The sequence below is a fragment of the Aegilops tauschii genome, chromosome 4, assembly GCF_002575655.3.
Source record: "Aegilops tauschii subsp. strangulata cultivar AL8/78 chromosome 4, Aet v6.0, whole genome shotgun sequence".
NCBI classification, from domain to species: Eukaryota; Viridiplantae; Streptophyta; class Magnoliopsida; order Poales; family Poaceae; genus Aegilops; species Aegilops tauschii.
Genome location: NC_053038.3, coordinates 62,024,791 through 62,048,877, shown reverse-complemented (window position 1 = coordinate 62,048,877; position 24,087 = coordinate 62,024,791). Strand labels below are relative to the sequence as shown.

General features: G+C 47.4%; 3 protein-coding genes across 3 annotated transcripts; 1 reads left to right on the top strand and 2 right to left on the bottom strand.

Annotated features, from left to right (window-relative positions):
• The first annotated feature begins 4,748 nt into the window (after window positions 1-4,748).
• On the top strand, window positions 4,749-15,142 carry LOC109758552 (protein transport protein SEC23 C). The gene is made up of 14 exons (XM_020317408.4): window positions 4,749-5,029; window positions 5,333-5,944; window positions 6,035-6,250; window positions 6,419-6,592; window positions 7,431-7,592; window positions 8,323-8,465; window positions 9,299-9,374; window positions 9,463-9,638; window positions 9,730-9,811; window positions 10,021-10,098; window positions 13,406-13,567; window positions 13,665-13,928; window positions 14,154-14,258; window positions 14,567-15,142. Exons 2-14 carry the CDS (start codon window positions 5,435-5,437, stop codon window positions 14,708-14,710), a joined length of 2,292 nt encoding a protein of 763 aa, XP_020172997.1. The 5' UTR covers window positions 4,749-5,029; window positions 5,333-5,434; the 3' UTR covers window positions 14,711-15,142.
• Window positions 15,143-16,495: 1,353 nt separating this feature from the next.
• LOC109758553 (pentatricopeptide repeat-containing protein At3g12770) lies at window positions 16,496-18,466 on the bottom strand. The gene has a single exon (XM_020317409.4). The coding sequence runs from the start codon at window positions 18,401-18,403 to the stop codon at window positions 16,646-16,648; it is 1,758 nt and encodes a 585-aa protein (XP_020172998.1). The 5' UTR covers window positions 18,404-18,466; the 3' UTR covers window positions 16,496-16,645.
• A 213-nt stretch (window positions 18,467-18,679) lies between these two features.
• On the bottom strand, window positions 18,680-21,680 carry LOC109758554 (uncharacterized). The gene is made up of 3 exons (XM_020317410.4): window positions 21,394-21,680; window positions 20,422-20,559; window positions 18,680-19,043 (listed from the first exon to the last, which is right to left on the bottom strand). Exons 1-3 carry the CDS (start codon window positions 21,520-21,522, stop codon window positions 18,864-18,866), a joined length of 447 nt encoding a protein of 148 aa, XP_020172999.1. The 5' UTR covers window positions 21,523-21,680; the 3' UTR covers window positions 18,680-18,863.
• Between the last annotated feature and the right edge of the window lie 2,407 nt (window positions 21,681-24,087).

Below are 24,087 nucleotides of genomic sequence, written 5' to 3'. Positions count from 1 at the left end.
ATAAACCGGAGGGTGTAGTCCGGAAAGGATATACTCATTACCATATTCATACAGGCTAGACTTCTAGGGTTTAGCCATTACGATCTCGTGGTAGAAAAACTCTTGTAACACTCATATTCATCAAGATCAATCAAGCAGGAAGTAGGGTATTACCTCCATAGAGAGGGCCCGAACCTGGGTAAACATCGTGTCCCCTGTCTCCTGTAACCATCGATCCTAGACGCACAGTTCGGGACCCCCTACCCGAGATCCGCCAGTTTTGGCACCGGCAGGGCCCATGAGGGTGGGGGGCGCGCCTACCCCCTGGGCGCGCCCTCCTGCCTCGTGGCCGCCTCGTGGAGTTCCAGACTTCAACTCCAAGTCTTCTGGATTGCGTTTGTTCCAAGAAAGATCATCGCGAAGGTTTCATTCCGTTTGGTATTCCTTTTCTGCAAAACACTAAAATAGGCAAAAAAACAGAAACTGGCACTGGGCCTTCGGTTAATAGGTTAGTCCCAAAAATAATATAAAAGAGCATATTAAAGCCCATTAAACATCCAAAACAGATAATATAATAGCATGGAACAATAAAAAATTATAGATACGTTGGAGACGTATCAGTGCGCCTAGCCCAATAAGGCCAGGGCACCTCCCCGCAGCCAATGCTATCCCTTGGGTCGTGGTGGAACCGCTTATGGACTTTTGGACCCCTCTGGAATCCTCCGGAACCTTCTAGAAGCTTCCCGGTACAATACCGAAAAAACTGCATCTTTTTTCGGAACCCAAAATATGACTTCCCATATATAAATCTTTACCTCTCGACCATTCTGAAACTCCTCGTGATGTCCGGGATCTCATCCGGGACTCCAAACAACATTTGGTTACCACTCATCAAATATCCCAATACTACTCTAGCGTCAACGAACGTTAAGCGACCCTGCGGGTTCGGGAATTATGTAGTCATGACCGAGACAACTCTCCGGTCAATAACAAATAGCGGACCCTGGATGCCCATATTGATTCCTACATATTCCACGAAGATCTTTTATCGGTTGAACCTTTATGACGGTATGTTACTTGCCCGAGATTTGATCGTCGGTATCTCTATACCTAGTTCAATCTCGTTACTGGCAAGTCTCTTTACTCGTTTCGTAATACATCATCTTGCAACTAACTCCTTAGTCACTTTGCTTGCAAGCTTGTTGTGATGTGTATTACCGAGAGGGCCCAGAGATACCTCTCCGATACACGGAGTGACAAATCCCAATCTCGATTCACACCAACTCAATAGACACCTTCGGAGATACCCGTAGAGCATCTTTATGATCACCCAGTTACTTTGTGACGTTTGATAGCACACAAGGTATTCCTCCGGTATCCGGGAGTTGCATGATCTCATGGTCGAAGGAACATGTATTTGACATAAGAAAGCAGTAGCAGTAAACTGAATGATCATATGCTATGCTAACGGTTGGGTCTATTCCATCACATCATTCTCTATCGATGTGATCCCGTTATCAAATGACAACACATGTCTATGGTTAGGAAACCTTAACCATCTTTGATTAACGAGCTAGTCTAGTAGAGGCTTAGTAGGGAGACGGTATTTGTTTATGTATTCACACATGTATTTAAGTTACCGATCAATACAATTCTAGCATGAATAATAAACCTTTATCATGATTTAGGAAATATAATAATAACCATTTTATTATTGCCTCTAGGGCATATTTCCATCAAATACGTGACATCTCAATTCATGTGTTTTTCCTATCCCGATATTTTGAATTCTTGTGTTCCAAACGAGGCCTCAAATGGGAGTCGTTTCTATCTCACCTCTTCTCTTCTCTTCCACTAAAAAAATCTCACCTCTTCTCTCTCTCTCTCATTAAACCTTTTCACATTTTTTGAATACCCACATGCCATCCTCTTTGTTTCTCTACTTTTCTACTCCCAATCTTGGTCTCTTTTTTTGCCGGAACCCAATCAATGCCTAGATCGTTTCTTGCAAAATAAACAGGCTCTACCTTTATCGGGCACTTCCCTCCTCCACATAGGATTTAAAGAATGAGAGAGAATCTTACTAACGATTGTTGTTAGAGATGCCCTTAGGCACATGTAGGTCAGTTTTTTGCTAGACTTCTTTTAAACATTTTCTAACATCATGTAGCCCAAGTGAGTGAGAGAGCAGGAATTGAAGCAGTGTACTAGTTCACTTTATGCCCTCTATGGCCATCAAAATTGCTAACATGGTCGGAGATGCAGTGGGCCTGGATGTGGATGCAAAGGGTTATGCTTTTTTGGTGATTTTTTGAGGTTCAGGGCATGGATCAAAGTTGATGAGTCATTAATTAGATGGGTTCAATACGAGAAGGCAAGAGCGAAAGAGATTGAATTCTTTGATATCCAATATGAGAACCTGCCCTACTTTGGCTTCTCATGCAGCCTACTAGGTCATGCTAAGTTATTGTGCCTTACTCTGAGAGGAAGAGATGAATTCGGCCGGTCACCATATCGTGAGTCTCTTGCATTCATGTCGATCAGGAATACGAGTCTTTTAAATCTGGCGGGACTAGTCACTACAAAAAAAAGATACGTCTTGTGATGATATGCATTTGTCATAACATGTCGCCTTTATCATAATAGGAGCCGGGGGAGTGCTCCTGCCAGCGATTGACATGAGCATGCCCTTCCACTCCGAAAGCCGCGACTGGATGTGGCCAAGGTTGAATTGTAATTGCATGGAAGCCAACTATTTAGCCACCAAAATTTTGAAGAAAATCATCCAGGTTGATGTTATCACACCGAATAGGGGCGTCCAAAGACTTGGAGGGTTTTATACTTAGGCTTGTCGCGATGGCGAAATCATGGAGCAACAACATCAGGGCATCGATCTCCTGCCGATCAGGGTTAGCGAAAAAACGACATCGTCGGCGTAGAGGCATACTCTAAGCTTGATCCCTTGACCGGGCAGTCACGCAAAGAGCTCCATCTCGGTTGCAGCCTTGAGTAGCCGCTGCAGGGGTCAATGGGGATGGTGAAGAGCAGCGGCGACAAAGGGCCACCATGCTTCAGTCCTCTGCGATGTATGATCGCCGCGCCTGGCAATCTATTGAGGATGAAGAACAAGGTCGACGTAGACAGAATCAAGGCTATCCAGTCTCTCCATTTGGCACTAAAACCAAGCCATTAGAGAAGCTTAAGCAAATATTCCCATGAAACACTATCAAAGGCGCTAGCTATATCAAGTTTGAACATAAGAGACAAAGTTTACTTCCTATTCAGTGATTTGACGCAGTTTTGGACATAGAGATAACTATCATGGATGCACTTCGATTTGAGGAACGCCGTCAGCGTCGGTGAGATGATGTTGTCAATGACAGCCACAATCTGATGGAGAATGCCTTGGTGATTAGTTTGGCGACATAATGAACTAGGTTGATCGGTAAAAAATCCACCATGCATGTGGCGGCGTCCTTCTTCGGAACTAAGGTCGTCATTGCAGTGTTAAGGGCACCAAAATCCCACCCCTCTAGTTGATGATTGACCAGCAGGCACGGAAAAAGGCGTCGTTGAAATCGTCTAGGCCAGGTGCCTTCTCCGTGGGAGACGGCATGATCGGACTCCACACCTCGTCCTTAGTGAACGGGTTATCCAGATCTCCTGGAGGGATTGTCACTCAAGGGTGTTTTGACGGGGGGTTTTGGTTCCCATGACCTGGCTGAAATGGCTATGGATTATGGGCTAGTTTGGTTGACATCCACACCACTCCACGCCTGACTTGGACAATGCCTAAAATGTGCCTGGGAGCAGTTTTGTTCATGTCCTGAAAAGAAAAAGTCTGCCTGGCCTAGCTGACCCAGCAGCTTCACTAGCCTGGGCAGGTTAAAGCAAAAAAAGGGGGTTAGGCTAGGCAGTGAGATTAGCCTGGCCTAGGCCGATGAAAGAGACGCATGGGTTGCAGACATACATGATCTTGAGTTATTTAGCAACAGCACTGTTGTACTTTTTATCAAATCAGCCCCTCAATCTTGTTTCTTAATATTTTTGTCTTTAGCCCAGACTAGATCTCGAACCAAACAACATCCGCAAAAGCATGCCTGGTAAGGCAAAATTTCTCTCTTTTCCAGGCTGTCGCCAGGCATCAATTTCTACCAGACATGATGCCCAAGACATCAACCAAGCTGTCCCTATCTCCTCCTTGTCTACGTGAATTGTGGTGATGCTGTTGTCCTTTTGAATGGAGTGAATGAATTCTTTCATCTTCCCAAGCACAATTTGTAGTAAAAAACACCTTGTGCTCGCATCCCGGCCCTTAACCTAGTGACCCTCGAGGTTTTGCCTTTTCCAGGAACCCTCGATTGAGCCAATCCAATGACCCTTTGCTTTAACATCCTTCGTGGATCCCCGCAAAAAAAAACATCCTTCGTGGATGAAATTTGCTTGGAGCGAGGCATCTGGATTCCTAGGTATCTAGGCCTTTTTCGAAGATAAAAACATGCTTTGATTTTATCTTTTTAGAGAAAAAGTGAAATACACCATGCTGATTGTTAATACTTTTTTCATGGACACGGATTGTATTCTATCAGTCATCAGTAATGCTTCGTCTGTCGTAAACCTTAAAATGATATGCCGGCCCAGTCTCTCGAAGGTGCTCATAGGGGTAGGATATGCGTGTGTGCGTTCATAAAAATGAATATATACGCGTATGTATAAGCGCTTGCGTTCATACTGTGTTAAAAAAAAGTAATGCTTTGTCTGTGAAAAAGAAGCGAAGAATCTCCAGGGGATAAAAAAAAAGAGGAGGAGGAGCGAAGAACGGTGAGAGAAGACCATCTTGGCTTCGCTGGTGTTCTGGGTTTCTCTGTTCGTGGCCAACTGCCCCAGGAGGCCAGAACCCCCGCGGCTTCCCCGCTCCCTACTCCAGCGCCCCTGCACGGAAATACCTCTCCTCGCCGTCGCCGTCGCCGTCGCCGGCGCCGGAGAAGAGGAGTACAGGGCAAGCCTCCCTGCATCCATCCGCCGAAGCCGCGCCACCTCCAAGGCGAAGGTACTACTCTCTCCGCATCTCTCTATAGGGTGGGGTGGGCAGTACTGACAGCCCCAATTCGATACCATATCTTCTCCCGTCACGCGAACCCTAACGTAGCTTTGCTTAGGCTGTTCCGATTCGCCATCCATTTCCAAGATGACACACCTCGATCCATCCGTTCGCCCGCGAATTCGATTCGATTGTTCCCAGCGCTCTGTTGGTTCAACTTACCCTCACGCCCCAGTTCCAGCCCGCTGTTAATTTGGCTAATTTTTTCGCGGGGTATTAATTTGGCTGATTGATTAATGGCTATATATGCAGATCAACGGCTTCGTTCTTCTGGTGGAGACCTGGTACTATCGCCAAGGCTGAGGGTGTACTGAAGAAATTAGGTTTGAGCAACCTGATCACAGAAGAGAATCAATGTCTGAGTTCCTGGAACTCGAGGCCCGGGATGGGGTGAGGATGACCTGGAATGTGATACCCGGCACCAAGCAGGATGCTGCTAGCTGTGTCGTCCCTGTCTCGGCCATATACACTCCTCTGAACCCCAACCCTGCCATTCCTGTTCTTCCTTACGCCCCACTCCGCTGCCGCATCTGCCGCTCCATCCTCAACCCCTTCTCGGTCGCCGACTTCGGTTCAAAGATGTGGCTCTGCCCTTTCTGCTTCCAGCGCAACCACTTCCCCCAGCAATACTCCGCTGTTTCACAAAGCAATCTACCTACCGAACTGTATCCTGAATGTTGTACTGTGGAGTACATGGCCACTGCCGAAACAGGTCCTGTGTCGCCACCGGTCTTCCTCTTTGTTGTTGATACTTGCATGATTGAGGAGGAAATCGGCTATTTGAAGTCTGCTCTAGCGCAAGCAGTTGAGCTGTTGCCGGACCAATCCCTCGTCGGGTTCATTACTTTCGGGACATATGTGCAGGTTATATTCACCTTTCCTTCATATAAATGTTTCACTTTTATTAGTCTTCTGGTCAAAAAAATTGATATGAATACATGTTGACTCATGTAGGTGCATGAATTGGGTTTTGGCTTGTTGCCTAAGTCACATGTGTTCAAGGGGACAAAGGAGATTAAGAAGGATCAAATTCTTGAGCAAATGGGTTTCCTTACAGGGAAAACAAAACCCACAACAGGTGTGATCACCGGCGCAAGGGATGGTGTTTCAGCAGAAAGTATTGCTAGGTTCCTGTTGCCTGCTTCGGAGTGCGAGTTTATTTTGAATTCAGTTAAGAACTCTCCTTGCATTAAAAGAAGACATGATGATAAGTTTGTCCAGGAACTTGGACAAAACTTTACGTCTCTAGTGCACCGCAATATTTTTTTGATTGCAGAATATTATTTTGGAGGGAAAATTCAATTGCAAACTGTTGATGCTGGTTTTCTATTTCTTTAGCTTATAGAAGAACTGCAAAAGGACCCGTGGCCGGTTTCTGCTGATCAGCGAGCATCAAGATGTACTGGAGCTGCGTTAAGTGTTGCAGCTAGCCTCTTGGGGATTTGTGTGCCTGGATCAGGTGGTAGAATTATGGCATTTATAGGTGGTCCATCTACAGAGGGACCTGGTTCTGTAAGTAATTTCTCTAATGAATATCACATCTTATTTTGATGCACCCACAGTGATAAGAACAAACATGTCCCTGGCTTTCTATTCCCAACAATAATTATGCAACATTTCTTAGCATGCTGTGGGGTATTCTAACACCCTTGCCCAATTCGCCTCCTGTTCTTGCTAATAGTGGTGAGTTTAGTCCCAAAATTGGCTAGCCTAGTTGTGTTGGGAGTAAGAAGTCGGATAATAGACCATGGACAACCCCGTACTGAGTTGGGTTGATACTTTTAGTGGAAAACGAAGATGAAAGCCTTTTCTGATATGTGATGGGCATACCTAGGTATTACGTATTTAGAGTTCATGTGAGGAAAGTTTGTGGGTTTGCTCACTTTCTCTGTGCTTTGCAATTCCAGAGATGTTTCTTATGTATTCTGTGTAATGAAGCTGACCCGGCTTTTCTACTCAAGTTAGCTCATAACTCATTAAAAATCATGGCCCCTTTTCTGATAAAGTAAGTTCCACCGAATAATAATCTGCACAACATGGATTATGAGTCCAAGGACTAGTCAAGACTAGTCTGTAGACTAGTCTATGAGTCTCAACTTCAGGGCCGACTAGAGTTCAGTGTCGACTAGTCTATGAGTCGAAACTTCAGTGTCAATTCGTGTCGATTAGTCACGCTTAGTCTATGAGTCTCAACCTCAGAACTACTTGTCGACTCATCGACTCGTAAACCTCACATTTGTCATGATGATAGTCCAGTGTGGAGATTGATTTTTTTTGTCGAGTTAGATTTTCCTTTGGAAATAGCATGATACATTATTTTAATCTAATGGTATTTTTTGCAAAATTTCAGATAATATCTAAGCCGTTATCTGATCCAATTCGTTCGCACAAAGATCTTGATAAAGGTTCTGCTCCACTTTATAACAAAGCCGTTAAATTCTATGAGGAGATTGGAAATCAACTCGTGCATCAAGGGCATGTGCTCGATCTATTTGCATGTGCACTTGACCAGGTTTGTCCCCTGCCCTTCTTGTATACATTATTCATATCACCTCTTGGTCAAGGATCAGGCATTAGCTTGTTTAATTAGGATATTGTTCACTTGAACCAGTGTTGCTGTGTATCATTCATAGATCTCATAAGCATGTTTGTCTCACCATAATGTGAAAAATATTAGTTTAAGCATTTATCGTCTCGTAAATATCTGTGCAAGCATTTATTTTCTTGGAAGTTACATGACTGTAAGATACTATTATTTCAGAATTCAGAGTGGATGTACATAATATCATAATGCAAACTTCTCTTAACCCGATTTAGTAGGAATTTTGGCAAAATTTATCGGCTAATGAAATACAGAGAGGAATGATGACCTTTTATGAGTATTAGTTGACAACCCAGTGATAATGTGCAAGACATCCTCTTTTGATAACTGTCTAACGTGCGTATGCCAAGGTTTTTTAAGGCGGTGAGGCGTCATAAGGCGGTCAACCTGAGCGCGTAAGGCGGAGAAAATGCTAAGGCACTGCCAGAGGGCGCCTTACCGCCTGTGCGTCCATAAGGCGGCGCCTTAAAAACATGGGCATATGCAATACAATTTGTCAAAAAGAAAAGTATTAAGGACAAATGTTAGTGCAAAACTATTGTTAGTTAGCACATCACCGCACACCGTTGACTTATGGGTTATCTTCTGATGTATATGCACGGTTACCTTGATATGGTTAATAATATATTCTATTCCTCAGGTTGGTGTTGCTGAGATGAAGGTTGCAGTGGAGAGAACCGGGGGAATAGTTGTGCTTGCAGAAAGTTTTGGCCATTCTGTTTTCAAAGATTCACTTAGACACATTTTTCAGTCAAGCGATAGTGACCTTGGCTTATCGTTCAAGTAAAGATACTTTTCTGCCTGCTTGGTTTAGCTGCATTGCTACTTTGTTAGTTCTAGCATGTTTACATTTGTCTTGTCTTCTCTGCAAATGTAATTAGGAATTTGCTTTGAGTTCTCTTTTTGCTGCAACAAGAAAAAAAAGATCGGGGTATCGGGTCCGGTATGATGATATACGTGGTAGAGTTGGGGTAGCACTGATTGAAAAGAAGCTTGTCCAACATCGTCTGAGAGTGTTTGGGCATATACAGTGCAGGCCTCCAGAAGTGCCAGTGCATAGCGGACGGTTAAAGCGTGCTGATAATGTCAAGAGAGGTCATGGTAGACCAAACTTGACATGGGAGGAGTCTGTAAAGAGAGATCCGAAGGACTGGAATATCACCAAAGAACCAGGCATGGACAGGGGTGCGTGGAAGTTAGCTATCCACGTGCCAGAACCGTGACTTGGTTTCGAGATTTTATGTGTTTCAACTCTAGCCTACCCCAACTTGAAAGGCTTTGTTGTTGTCTGTTTTTGCTGCAACTTCAGAAGTGTGATATTGTTACTTGCTGCTTTTAGCTTATTTTCAAAGGCATCTATGATGATCAGAGAAACTGCAGATAAGTTTAGTGCTATCCGGTACTGATTAAGTGACTTCGAACTTGGATGTACTAATTGACTATGCCTCTTGAGGCAAAAGTGTTTGTGTGATACTTTTCCTAATCATCATCATACGTTTGTTTTAGGTGAAATGGCTGTTTCAAGGGTGTAAAATACTTCATGTCATCCAGTAACCTGCTGTAGTACAGCCTTGTTATTGAGTTGTCTGATTTCTGTATTTAAATTATTTTTGCAGTGGCATATTTGAGATCAACTGCTCCAAGGATGTCAAAATTCAAGGCATCATTGGACCTTGTACTTCCCTGGAGAAGGTACAGTATGCGCTTAGTTACATCTTGATGTTTTAGAATGATGATTGTATGCTGTACTTAGTCTTTTGGCATGTTGCTGCTTCTGCAGAAAGGTCCTCTATCCTCAGATACAGTTATAGGTCAGGGGAACACTAGCGCTTGGAAGATGTGTGGTCTAGATAGGAAAACATCACTATGCATAGTATTTGATATGGCCAAAAAAGATGCCCCGGACGCAATTGGTCAATCACAAAATAATCTGTTCTACTTCCAATTCTTAACCTAGTATGGAATCTGCTCCCCCTCCCATCTCTTTTATAAACAATTGATATTGTTGGAGAAGTATATATGTCTGACCTGGAGATGCCACATGCAGTTATCAGCATCATGACGGGCAAATGAGATTGCGATCGACTACAATTTCAAGAAGATGGGTTGCTGGTTCTGGCAGTGTGCAGGTAAGTTTTACCTTTGTTCCCCTTGATGAGTTTTCTTTCCTTTTAAATGTTTTTCTCCTTCCATTTGTACCCATTTTCAGTAATAGTTGAGCTGAACAATTGTGTTTAGCCAATGTCAGTGTGTTACCCAGTGTTTTAGTGCTTTTACAGACTTTTTAGGAAAAATCAATGTAATATTGTTGCTCATTGGACTAGTACATGTGCTGTAGGAGTTAATAACTGGCTTTGACCAAGAGGCAGCAGCAGCAGTCATGGCACGCTTGGTCTCATTTAAGATGGAAGCTGAGGTACTTTCTGGTAGTCTGTTTACTTTTCATAAATTGTTTCAATATACTTAATGCCCCATGACAGACCCATCTTTTTATGTTTGAGAGATGGAATATAACATCATAAAAAATTTGGAAGCACGAAATTTGTAATTGTGACCTGTGGGCTCCCGTGGTCCGAGTGGGGATATGGATGCACCATACAACCTTTTAATTCCATGATACCAATGATCCTTAAATATGTAGTTCTGTGAAATTGGTCAGTCAATTTGTAGTTTTGCACTAGTTTGTACATTTGTCTTTGGTTTTGTGAAACAATTATTCCGTATATTTATTAGTTGGAGGCAATACATAGTCTGAGAAAGAGAACAATTTTATAAATTATCTCATTAGTTGAGGATGTGAAGAAAATTGAAATCATCACATTAGGAGGATCAAAAGGTGGTAGAACCAGGGGTCCTACCGGACCTGCTCCGGAGGTTGTAGGGGAAGGATGGAGCGGGGCGAGGCGATGAGCGGACGCGCCGGCGGCTGGGCGCCGTCGCGTAGGTGGGAGATGGCGGCAGCTAGGGTTAGAGGCGGCTAGGGTTCTGGCTCCTCTGGGAGCCGGGCAATAGGGATAATAATATTCTTATTGCTTAATTCCAAAAAGAGTCTTACAGCCTATATTTATAACCTAGATAACTTGCATAAGAATTAACCTAAGATAACTTGTGGGCCAAGCCCCTAACTACTGCCTGGTGGGCCTCCTCCGGTTATAAGCTAAACCGGTCATAACACTTCTCCCCGCCTGCACAAACAGCTCGTCCTCGAGCTGTAAGGTGGGGAAGCGCTTGCTGAAATCCTCGAGGTGATCAACCAGCGTCAAACACCTTCTCGACAGCTGGGGCGGCCAGGTCGGCGGCGACGGCATCCTCCGGAATGTAGTCTGCAACCTCCAGGTAGAAGAGTCGCGGGCAGGCGTGGCCGGGCGTGTAGGGCTCGTCGCAGTTGAAGCACAACCCGTGGCGGCGACGCTCGAGTAGCTCGGCTGAGGTAAGCCGGCGGAACGGGCGCGCCGCGGTCGCGGCAAGGGATGCCGCGGAAGCCTGCGCAGGCCGACCCTGTGCGGAATCCGGCGAGGGTAGCGACCCAGCGGCCCGGGACGGTGATTCCTGCTGGATGGCCACCGCGCGGCGCTCGAACGCGCGGGCGTAGTACATGGCCGACTGGAGATCCTGGGGTCCCCGAAGCTCCACGTCCACGCGGATGTGATCTGGAAGTCCACCGACAAAGAGGTCGGCCCGCTGCTGCGCCGTCACGCCCGACGCATGGCATGCCAGGGCCCGGAAACGGCCAGCGAAGTCCTGCACCGTGGAGGTGAAGGGAAGGCGGCCGAGCTCCGCTAGGCGGCTCCCGTGGATCGGGGGCCCAAAACGAAGGAGGCAGAGCTCGCGGAAGCGCTCCCAAGGGGGCATGCTGCCCGCGTCCTGCTCGAGGGCGTAGTACCAGGTCTGGGCTGCACCGCGGAGGTGGTAGATGCCAGCCAAGTGCGCTCTGACGCGAGCGTGCGCTAGCCACAGAAAAACTGCTCACACTGGTTGAGCCAGTTAAGCGGGTCCTCCATGCCGTCATAAGTGGCGAAGTCGATCTTGGCGAACGGTGGCGGCGTCTGGGTCGGCGCGCCATGGCCGACCGGCTCGGCGGTGCGGAGCAGCGATGATGACGACGCCCGGTCAACGGTGGGGAGGCCGTCGTAGGCCCCGCGGAGCCGGACGAGGCCCCAGACTGCAGCGTGGGTACCGGTGGGTCCCCGGCCTCCGTGTAAACTGGGGGTGGCGACGTCCCGGTTAGCCAGGCCAGGATCGGGGACGGTGACGGCGGAAACCGGACCTGCTGGATCGGGAGGCCTCCCGGTGTGGACTGGCCCAGTCCGGAGCTGGGCGGCGGCGGCGGGAGCTGGACCGGCGCGGTTGGCGCGGCTGGGGCCGATGCGGGCCAGTGCGGCCACTGCGGCGCTGGGGCGAGCGCGGGATGCGCGGGTGGCACCGCGAGAACCGGCGCGGGCCACTGCGGCCAGGACGGCGCTGGGGCGGGCGGCGGCTGGAGCGACGGATGGGCCCCGGCGATCGCCGCGGGTACCGAGTACCAGGGCAGGTGCAGCAGTGGCGGGGGCCCGCCGGTGTAGCCCGCCTGGAACGGCAGCAGGGGCGTCCCGCTCGGGCCCGACGCGTTCTGGATCGGCCAGTGCGTCGCCGGGTGGTTGTAGGCGGGGGGCGCAGCCGGCGGGGTGGTGTGCGGGCCGGCCAAGTACAGGGAGATGCCCTGGACGGCCGTCACAAGGTCCCGCAGGGTGCTGGTCATCTCCTCCGGCGTGAAGACGGAGGTTGTCGGCGGCGCGGAAGTGACGGGGGCCGGCGGCGCGGAGGTAATCGGGGCCGGCGGCGTTGGGGACCCGGCAGTGGTCATCGGGGCGGTGGTGATGATGGGTAGCGGCAGCGTGGGTGTTGAAGACGACATGATCGAACCCGAGTCTCTGGATACCAAATTGGTAGAACCAGGGGTCCTACCGGACCTGCTCCGGAGGTTGTAGGGGAAGGATGGAGCGGGGCGAGGCGATGAGCGGACGCGCCGGCGGCTGGGCGCCGTCGCGTAGGAGGGAGATGGCGGCGGCGGCTAGGGTTAGAGGCGGCTAGGGTTCCAGCTCCTCTGGGAGCCGGGCAATAGGGATAATAATATTCTTATTGCTTAATTCCAAAAAAAGTCTTACATCCTATATTTATAACCTAGATAACTTGCATAAGAATTAACCTAAGATAACTTGTGGGCCAAGCCCCTAACTACTGCCTGGTGGGCCTCCTCCGGTTATAAGCTAAACCGGTCATAACAAAAGGTCCACACTAGATCGGTACATTGGAATTATAATGGTTGTGCTTCTCCTTTGAACAACCTTTTCTATAAAAAACGCAGTCTTAAAAAGGATATGGCATTCGTGAACTTGGTTTCTCAATAACATGTCATATATGTTACTCCCTCTGTCCTACTGTATATATAAGAGCATTTTTGACACTAGTGTAGTGTAAAAAATGCTCTTATATTATGGGACGGAGGGGGTATCTTAGAAACATAATCATTAAGAGGAAACCTTTTATAAATTGCATAGGAAACAAACCATGACCATAAAGGAAATAGTTCGCTGCTCAAGGAGTCCTTGATTAGTTTCATTAATAATTAACTCACAGTTATTGCTGCTGCTTACATGTTCTGACATGAGTTGCATCTTTGACTCTTCCTGTATGTAAGGTCTGTTATATTCATTTTTATAGCATGTTCTTGGTGTTTTTTTCAGGTTGATTTTGATCCAGTAAGATGGCTTGACCGAGCATTGATTAGTTTATGTTCGAAATTTGGAGACTATCAGAAGGAAGCACCTTCATCTTTCAGTTTGTCCCCGCGTCTATCAATTTTTCCACAGTTCATTTTTAATTTGAGACGTTCTCAGTTTATTCAGGTAAAACATTTTTTCTGTCCTAATTCAGTGAGTCATGCTGATCAACAGATCAAGCGAATTGAATTTCTCTTTGCTCCTAATTAACTACTACATGCAGGTTTTCAACAATAGTCCAGATGAAACTGCATATTTCAGGATGATGTTAAACAGAGAGAATGTAGCGAATGCAGTTGTGATGATCCAGCCTTCACTTATATCATATTCATTTCAGTCAGGTCCCGAGCCTGTTCTATTGGATGTAAGCGCAATTGCTGGTGACAGGATACTTTTGTTGGATTCTTATTTTACCGTTGTCATATTCCATGGGATAACGATCGCACAGTGGCGAAAGGCTGGTTACCAACATCAAGAAGGCCACGAGGTAATGTTTTGTCGGCCAAAAACTAAATATATTTTTTTCCGACTCCATGTTGGCTTTCTTGTAAGTTTATGGAGAACTAATCTGTATTCGATTTAAAATTCTAACGCGATGTAAAAAGAATTCATAGAAAATATCAATGCTCTATATTTTACATTTTTTGTTTTCTCTTTTGGGTTTTCGCATGTTGTTGTTGAAAAATCATATATAACCTTGTATGATGTTCAGGTGTTTGCCCAGTTGTTGCAAGCCCCACAGGAGGAAGCTGATTCAATAATCAAGGAGCGCTTTCCTGTGCCTCGTTTGGTTGTGTGCGATCAATATGGTTCTCAGGTTATTATTTTCTATTTAATCTGTCAGTACACTCTGCATCAGAACTCTTAGGAGTATGCATCCGGTGCCTGTGTACTCGGTAGTGGGGAGCAGTTCCTGGACCTGCAGTGACAGTAGCAACTGCAGGGGATCCCGATAAGATATAAATTTGAACAAATGCAACAATCTTGAACTTGAAGGTCAAAATTTGTGCCGAGAATTGCAATCAAGTCACCAGTGATCAGTTATTAGTTTTGGAGTATACTAAAAAAACTATCAGCACTTCCATATAATTTGTTTTTTAATGCTTTATTTTATGGAAATTGCAGGCTCGATTCTTGCTGGCAAAGCTGAACCCATCCGTGACATATGACTCCGACACTCCTCCGCCTCCTGGGGGGGATATGATATTCACAGATGATGCGAGCTTCCAGGTCTTCATGGAGCATCTCCAGCGGTTGGCTGTTCAGTAGAGCATGGACGTGCAGTAATTTTGCACCAATGGCCTCTTCTCTCATGTACAGCAAAGGAAACCTTTTCGTGTGTGTGTATCACTGTTATACCGGTTGCCACGTACTGTAGGCCGACATACCGCTGTTAGCTCCGCATCTGTACATTGCCATGGACTGTAAGGTTTATGTCGTATATCCTGAGATGGAGCATTCATAAATTGTGCTCTTAGCTCAACATATGGTTGATCATTGCTGACACCAAAGAAGATTGTCATCGTCTGGGTGTTCAAGCTTACTGGTGAAGAGGATTTTTGGAGTCCCATGTGTTACTAGCGATGCGTCTAGATTTATTGATAGCAGGTGTTTGCTTAAAAAATGTGTGACAATTGATGTTTATGGTGGTGGTTTATCGGTTGATGGAAGCAAGCGTAATTGTTTTTCTTTATCGGTCAATACCTGAATGTCGTTCTTCTGGACACGCATTGGGCATGTGGTTTTCTTTTCAAAATTCTTTTTTGCATTTGTCTCGTCGTTTTCCTCTCTTCACTTGAATTTGTTCAGACTGCCAAATTTAAATTCACAGACAGACAAGGTTCAAGTTCAACATAAACACCTTTAAAGGTCCAAATGCGGCATAAATTTAGGCGACCACGATGACACGACCTTATGATAATGCAGTGGCATGGCATAGCATGGTTCCTTGTTGTCGGAGGAAGAGGAGTCTGAAGATATCGACCTTACATTCAGTATTATTCACAAGTGGCAACACGTAACTGAAGATATGTGCACAGGGAGGCAAACGGCGCAGCGCATGAACTGGCTAGCTTGGCAGAATATGCTGAACCGGGCATTTGGTTAGATGACACCCGCCCACCGCCCCCCCTTCCCTTTTGTACTACCTCTTCTCCTAAAAGATGTTACCCTGATTAGCAATGAATAAAGAGGTACTTTGCGTGTCAAAAAAATGTAACATGACCTGCTGCATCGACTCACATTTTAAGGTATGCAGTGAATTCACAGTATTTTTTTTGGAGAAAAACGAATGCACACTACCGAACTTTATATACTGTGCTGTTGCCCACAAACACTATCCTGGGAGCAATGCAAAATGCTAGATTATGAATCGTTCAAAAAATTCAGAATGCACCCTTCCTAGGAGAGCTATAAATGCTAGAACCCATTTGTAGAGATGAAATTGTTCTTGGTAGAAAATTCAAAAATGCAGGAAGCGCGATTTGAAACTTTCTCGTTCTTCGTATTCTTTCGCTTCCAGTAGAGGATGGTGGGTGGAATATATGTGAAGTGCTTAAATTACATAAACGCTACCATCATTTTCAGATTGCAACTTCTTTGTCCTACCTCATCTGAACTCATCCCACTAGCATGAAGAAGGAAAAAGTATAATTAATCAGTCATCTGCCATCGGTGTTCTTGTTTCTTCGAAGAAAATAATTTGGACTGTCGATGCATCTCAGTGGAAAATAGCATCTGTGACTACAATTCTCTGCCCTTGCCACCTGAGCCATGAAACAAATTTCTATGCCAATCAACTTAGCATAGTATTCTCCTGTAATATGAAAACCATTATTCCTCACCGATCATAGTCCAATACCTGTGCCATACTCCCACCACTTTGGTTTTTGTTTGGCAGAGGTCTGAACATCACATCCTAAGATCATAGAAACTAGTACATTATTTTCTGGAGCATTGTTTCAGTCTCTTCTGCAGCTCTAATGTAAAATCACATTTCAATAATGCAACGGGTCATCGGTGGCCTTCCCCATTGTACAGTTAACAAGGCGGAAATTATCAGAAAACACAACATTTATCCTCAGTTTATCATGAGCCTAAGATAAAGTTTAATTACGATATCCAAAGAATTATGTGATATTTGGGAGAGAACATGTGTAAATAGCTGATTACAAACAGCCTAACCTAAAACTTGCATCTAGCTTGCTACCTCATGATGGCTCTTCTTTCTCTACTGGTACAAACTAAGCTGTGCCCAGCCGTCTTCTTGAGTTCCATCTCCTTCATCGTCCTCCTCGTCCTTTCCGCATCTTCCAGCATTCCAGCCTCGAAGTACATGTTCGCCATCAAAACGTAGAACGTGACGTCGTTAGAGCCCAACTGGAAGAGATCCTTGGCAACAAATTCAGCCAGCTCCAGGTTGCCATGAAGCCTGCAACCGCCAAGGAATGCACCCCAAATGCACTTGTCTGGCTGCATCGACATTCCCCTGATGATTTCATACGCTTCAACAAGTCTGCCGGCACGCCCTAGCATGTCAACCATGCAGGCATAGTTCTCAAGTGTTGGTGATATATGGTAGTCCGTGACAATGCTGTTGAAAATCGCCAGCCCTTCATCAACAAGGCCAGAGTAGCCACAAGCCACTAGAACCGCAGTGAGCGTGAAGGAATTAGGCTTTACCGCTTGATCTTTCATCGCAGAGAACAGATTGAGAGCCTCTTCAGGCTCACCATGGTTGGCATATGCACTGATCATGGCACTCCATGACACGACACCAGGCTTGCGCAAACCTTCAAAAGCCTGCCTTGCGTAAGCAATCTCGCCACATTTTGCGTACATATCCACGAGAACATTGCCGATCCTCGCATCAGTGTCGAGCCCATGACTCCTGGCGAGCTCGTGCACCCACTTCCCTGTCTCGAGGGCTCCCGAGCGTGTGCAAGCAGACAGCACACTGACCAGAGTGACAGCGTCAAACCCCACCTTCTCACTAAGCATCCTGTGGAAGAACTTGATCGCCCGAACCCCATCACCATTCTGCTCATACATGGCAACCATCGTGTTCCAGGACACCACGGTGCGCGCAGCCATCCCATCAAACAACTCCTTCGCCGACGCGATGCTCCTGCACTTGCCATACATTGCGACCAGCGCGTTCACCAGCGGCAGATTCGCATCGAACCCCAGCTTGACCACGAACCCATGAACCATCTCCCCGGCAGTGAGACATTCCTGCCCCTGCAGGCATGGCAAGAAACTGATCAGAGTGATCTCGTTCGGGAGCACTCCCTGGGCAACCATCGTGCCGAACACCGCCACCGCCTGGCCGAACAAGCCGTTCTGCGCGTAGCCCGCGACCATGGCCGTCCACGAGACGACCGTGCGGGCACCGGCGGCGGCTGCCAGGAACACCTGCTCCGCGTCCGCCACCTCCCCCTCCTGGCAGTACATGGCGATGAGCGCGCTGTGCACGAAGCCGTCCCCGGCGAGCGCGAACCTCACCGCGTCCCCGTGCGCGGCCCGCCCGAGCCGCGGGGCGCGCGCCGCCGCGCACGCCGGGAGCACGATCGGGTATGTGTAGCAGTCCGGCGCGACGCCCGCGGCGCGCATCCGCTTGTAGAGCTGGAGCGCATCCGCTGCGGGGGAGTTGGCCGGGACGGAGTGGGAGTGGGCGTGGGCGTGGGCGCGGAGGAGGGTGTTCCACATGTAGGCATCGCGGCGCGGCGCGGCGTCGAACACCCTGCGGGCGTACGCGAGGGAGCACGGGGCGGCCGCGGCGAGGAGCCTGGTGGCGAAGGCTGGGTTGGCGGCCACGCCGAGGAGGACGGCGCGGGCGTGGATAGGGAGGAGGGCGCGGAGGGACGAGGAGGAGGAGACGCCGGCGGCTGAGAGGAGGCCGATGTAGTGGCGGACGAGGCCGGCGGCGGTGGTGGGCGGCTGCGGGAGGAGAGTAGGGGGCATCTGTTGGACCTCAGGCCGATGGTGTGCCGCTGCTGACTGAGTTGGGTTTCACCACGGAGAAAGAACTAGCATATGCTACGGCTTCTTTTGTACAAAAATTTACATGTCGAAATTTGTTTGGTTTGCTTGAGATATTTGAATTTTTTGAATGTGTAATGTGTGATATTACTAACAATTGTATCCAAATTTGATGCCATTATGAAATGCCCTCACCTACATGGCTACATTGCCAAGCAAACTGGCAAATTACAGAGACTATGGATAGAATACATGAGATTAAGATAAAAGGATGTTATGCAAAAACAACGTTTGCAACATTGAGTCTAGTATCTCTCAGCAAAAAACCCTTCTCTGGACTTCTCATGGAAGTAAATGCTCATGTTACACTAGTGTTGCTAGAGACTCTGGATAGATTCAGCTAACGATAGCAAAAACGAGCCGGGGAAAGTTTCCGATTCCTCTACTTCATATTAATGGTGGACTTGATCTGCTCAACCAGATGGGGCAGGACCCTGATGCTGTCGTCGATGGATCTGTTCACGCACGACTCCAGCTCATTGGTTGCGTCTGTCTTCATCTTCTGGAGCTTTGCTGCTTCAAACTTGTCTTGGCAGACCATCAACGAGCGATTCAACCTTTCCTGGAACAAGGAGGGATACATCTCAGCTTAGACATATGTACGCACCAGGGTGTAAATGATACAATAATTTGCGCTGACTGATATATGCTGCCTGTTATCTAACTGCTGGTTTATTCAGGTAAATCATTTACAAAATTATTAAGAAAGCTAGATGAAGTGTATGTAACCCAGCAAAGTGTAGAAAATGTATGCCCTTAAACAGCAATGCACAAAGAACAGAGCTCTGATGAAGAACCTAACCTAATGCAATTAAGCATTATATGTTTATCATGCTCAGTTGTTTGTGAATAAATGACCACCGTTCCCATGTTACATGCTTTCTTTTCCTTTGGCTGCTAAGATGTTTCAGTTTGCCAGGTTGTCACTTGCCTGCTCATGGATTCAGCAGGCAGTTTAAAAGGTTGACCTATTTGGTAATCTCCGGATCTATGCTTATTTTCAACTCCCCTTCCTATGGACTTCTCCAAACAAAGAATCTCACAGGGACATCGTTTTGATCCAGATGCTTGAGGCAGGTTTGCATAAAAAGACTGACTACACAATTGGCTGTCTTGTGACAAATAGGCAGCCGTGCAAAGTTTAGGAATGGCATGCTGAACTGGGGGCAGATTATGTAATAAACAAAATTGAGTTGGCCACTGTAGCTGCTCTAATTCTATGTTAGAAATCAGAACTAAAATAATTCAGGGAGGAAGCCAGATGATATATAATGGAGGCACAAACATTATTAGAGTTCTAACTATTGCATATTCTTGATTGTATTTTAACGACGGAGCCAACTGCACGAAGAAATATATATAGATCTGTCATCTGACCTACCTATCTGGTGGAAAGAGATTTTTCCCAAGTATTTGTTGACATGTCACGCAAACAATTATCCAAATCACTGGCTCATTGCTTATTCAAATCATGGATGGAACATATCACGTCCAAGAAAAAAAGCATGGAACATATGTATGCTATTTTACTCACAGATTAAATACATCATCAACAGATAATCATACACAAACACGGTGCGAATGCAGGTCGGCATGCACATATTTTTTTAAGCATTTGTGAAAGCCAGTGGCAACTACTGAATTCAAATGTTTCAAGTTAAATACAACTTGGTGAATATGGCATGTTCATTCAGATAGAGCATAAGTCATATGCATAATTCAATAGAAATTGAGAAGGCAGCGCAAATAGCTGCAGTTTGATTTCCACAAAGAACTACAAAGCATATGATACAGCAACAGAACTATAACTTGATTGCAAGAAATGATACATTGGCTAAACTCAATACAAACAAAGCCGGTCTTAAGTTCTTTTTTTTTCCATAGAAACTAGTATAAGATGTATGAAAAAAATAATGATAGGTGGATGAAACCGGAAGTACCTGGAACTTGGCCATCTCGGTCTCAACAACATTGTTGGCAGAAAGAGCGGGCACACCACAGTTCTCTACACAGCTGGTGATCCCCTCTTGAGTCCGTCGCCTATCGAAGCAGTCATGTGCACACTTGAAGTACTCTTTCTGAAAATCGCCAGAGAAAAATAAATCCAAACAGGCGTCAGCATTGGTGTTTCTAACCCCCTGCTACGAATATATCAAGCATATCAGCATGTTTCATGTAGAACTATCTTTTCCCCTCCCAATATGATGAGAATGGCCAGTCACCTTCAACGATTAGTGTAAAGCATGCATCCTTCCCCTTCCCAATAATGTCTCATGATTTCAAGTGCTCACACCATACAACAGAGCAATGCTAAGAAAATTACAGAGTTAGGACAAACATTACACCGAGAACCAATATACTCCCTCCGTTCCGAATTACTTGTCGTACGTATGGATGTATCTAGATGTATTTTAGTTCTAGATACATCCATTTCAGCGACGAGTAATTTGGAACGGAGGGAGTATATCAGTAAATAGTATACTTGCTCCACTACTGGGCTTACTGAAACTCCTAGATATCTAACAGCTACAATCCCCCAAAATTCAGGTCTTTCCATCTCAAATCTGTACCCTGAGTTAAAAAGAACCCCAATCATATCCCATGAACTACATTAGAACAACCCAAGCATCCAATAATCATATCCCTGGAACAGCTAGAACAACTAGCATTAGACTGCGGCGCAACTCGGCACCAACAAATTTCATGACTGCCGCAAGATTAGCATCCTCCGTCCTGAGACTACCCATCCCATGAGAAGAAGAGTAACCAAATCCCTAAATCTTGCAGAACAAATCGACGAATTCCCCCGAGATTCCGTGAACAGGCAACGGGATCCCGCTCCTCGGCCCTGAGACCGCATCCTAGAGCAAGCCCCGAATTTGGAGTCTAATAAGGCGGCGGGGCGGGCTGACCTGCAGAGTGAAGTTGACATGGTCCTGCACGCCCTCGAGGTGCTTGTGGGCGGCGACGTTCACCTCCTCCAGCTTCTTCCGGATCCGGTCCGCCACGATCCTCTCCTCCATGGAGCCCGCGTGGTCCATCGAGCTTCACGATTTGGTTCCGGCTTGGTTTGAGGAAGGGGGAGACGGGAGGGAAGGGTGCGGTCGGTCGGAAGGGGACGGAAGGTGGAGGTTGAGGGTTTAATGAGCCGCTAGGGTTCTACGGCGGCTGCAGAACCCGAACCCAACATGAGTTCAACAGTTCGGGAATACTACGACTACGACATCCTGCTTACTAACCTTTTTTACAAGAAACAACAGGGAAGACATCGCCTGTTTTTGGAATTAATAAGAATCTGTTTTCTTTTTAAGAAAAAGACACATCCAATGCAATTTTGCAAGATGATGGTCAAATTTTTGAGACCTTATTGTTGGATTTATTCTGAGAAAGTATGTTAAGGGGGTGTTTGTTTACAGGGATTTATTGGTGTAACCAAACATGAGGGACTTATAGGGATTTAAAGTGGGCATTTGGGACTTATGAAAGAAGACCCCAAGAAGAATTTATTGGGACTTTTAGTTGTAACATGGTCCATAAGTCCATGTTTAGTCCCATGAACCAAACAAATAGGGACTTTTTAGGGACTAGCGACTTTTTAGTTGGGACTAAAAAAGTCGTAGGACTTATGAAACAAATGTGGCCTAAGTATAGAAAATATAAATTAGCTTCAAGTTAGTTATTTCTTGCAACCCTACACAAGAAACGATAGACAGTTAGGCATCTCCAACGCCGACCCGTAAACCTTTCGCTTGCGTCCGGATCGCGCTGCCCGGACGTCGGAAGCCATCCAACGCGGGTCTGTATCGGTCAGTAGGGCTGTCCAGACGCGATTTCTCTCGCAAACTGAAAACAAACATGAGGAGGGGAGGGGTTTTTACGAGAGTCCGGACCAATCCTACGCCCTCTTCTGACCACCCTGGCCCACCAACACCCCTCCTCCCTCGCCTGCGTGCATTCCCGCCCGGTGCCAGCTGCCAGCATTCATGCCGCTATAGAGCGCGCCGCTCAACATTGAAGACTGCTCAGTGCGACGCGACCTCTCACTGCCTTCGCCCTTGAAGCGTCGCGGCGGCCGAGGACGCCGCCCGCAACGCGTCTCCGGTGTCCGCGCCTGTTCAAAGCCGGAGACGCTTGACTGGACGGGACGGGACGGATATCTACCACATCCGTTCAATGTCGCTGTCAGTCCGTATGCCGCCATTAAGCAGGCTCGCCAGCTGAGAAACCCACTCCGGCGCCGCGCATTGATGTACCCGGACGCCTCGCCTCACCGGAATTCGCTATATAAATGCAGCCACACTCGGCTAACTCCACACCACAACACAAGCCCCTCCACATCATCCTCCCTTGCACTGCATCCGCCATGACTGCAGGCGAAAAAGCTTTGTGGGAGAGCCTTTCCACGGAGATGAAGCAGGCGCGACCGCCGCCTGGCAGAGCCGCCATGCCAGGAGGATCGAGACCGGCTTGCCGGCCAGCTCGCCCGAGGTCTCTGGCGATAAGGACGAGACCACGATGGAGACAGGCTCCAACACACCCGCCCCGCCTCCCGCGCCTCCTGTGCACATCGGCTTCACCATGGAGCAGGCCCAGACGCACTACAACGCCGCCATGGCGGAGGTGCAGCCTGCGCCGGTGCCTCTGTCGCCGTTCCAGCAGGCGCATGAGGACCAACGGTACAACCTGTTCCTCCTGGAGCAGCACCGGCTGGCGCAGGGCCAGATCTACGGCGAGCGAGCAGGCGTGGCGAACCCCAACTTCATCGCAGAGCAGCGTGCCATCTACTATATCGTCCGCGCTCAAGCCGCCGCTCGCCAAGAAGCGGCCGGCGCGGAGGTGTAGTTGCAGGCGATTGCGGAGGAGAACAATGCCAGTCACGCCTCCTACGTGCCGCGGACGAACCATCAGGCGGCCCGGTGGGACGAAGACAGCGCCGACGCCGCCATTTCCATCGCGGACCTCCAGTCCACCGGCGACGGACAGGTTGCGGACTCCTCCGAGGATGAGTAGGCCACGGGAGGCGGCCGTGCCTTGTGTCCCATGTGGGCTGGTCTGTCTCCCGTGTTCTGCTCTTTCTCACCGGAGACCGCACCTTCACTTCATCGGTCTTATCGCCGGTGATCGGCGGATGGAGGACGACATGGGCTTGGACGCCAGGCGCCGCCGCCGTAGGATAGGTTTAGGGTCGGGTCCCTTTTTTGTTCTGGATGTTCGAAATGTAATGAAAATCTGCCGTGTTTGTATGAAATCCGTCATGTTTATATGAAATCCTGCCTTGTTTGCACGAGTTTCATCCGGTTTGTTGAAAAAGAGTTTAAAATGTATGCGACTATAGTTGGATGGCGGCCTTCCGTATTCATGCCCGGGGACGGGTGCCCCTGTCCGCAGACGGATGCGAGAGGAAATTTGCAGGTTACCATTGGAGATGCCCTTACAACTCACCCGTCTAGTCACTCTAGTGATGCGATGCTTCTTTGCAAGGATATAAAGGGTGCCTCGACCAATGGACCAATGTGACATTCAATAGACTGAGCGTCTTGTTCTTTTTCTCCCGTGGCTAATTCCACGGTGAGGCAAAAAACAATGGTTGAAATGGCTATTGTCTT

Bases quoted from the DNA above. Each gene is read 5' to 3' on its own strand.
- LOC109758552 (XM_020317408.4), top strand. From the start codon at position 5,435: ATGTCTGAGTTCCTGGAACTCGAGGCCCGGGATGGGGTGAGGATGACC. The intron at 5,945-6,034 runs GTTATATTCACC...TGACTCATGTAG, and splicing joins CTTTCGGGACATATGTGCAG to GTGCATGAATTGGGTTTTGG. The intron at 8,466-9,298 runs GTAAAGATACTT...TTATTTTTGCAG, and splicing joins GACCTTGGCTTATCGTTCAA to TGGCATATTTGAGATCAACT.
- LOC109758553 (XM_020317409.4), bottom strand. From the start codon at position 18,403: ATGCCCCCTACTCTCCTCCCGCAGCCGCCCACCACCGCCGCCGGCCTC.
- LOC109758554 (XM_020317410.4), bottom strand. From the start codon at position 21,522: ATGGACCACGCGGGCTCCATGGAGGAGAGGATCGTGGCGGACCGGATC. The intron at 20,560-21,393 runs GTCAGCCCGCCC...GGCGATTTTCAG, and splicing joins ATGTCAACTTCACTCTGCAG to AAAGAGTACTTCAAGTGTGC. The intron at 19,044-20,421 runs GTACTTCCGGTT...TCCTTGTTCCAG, and splicing joins CCGAGATGGCCAAGTTCCAG to GAAAGGTTGAATCGCTCGTT.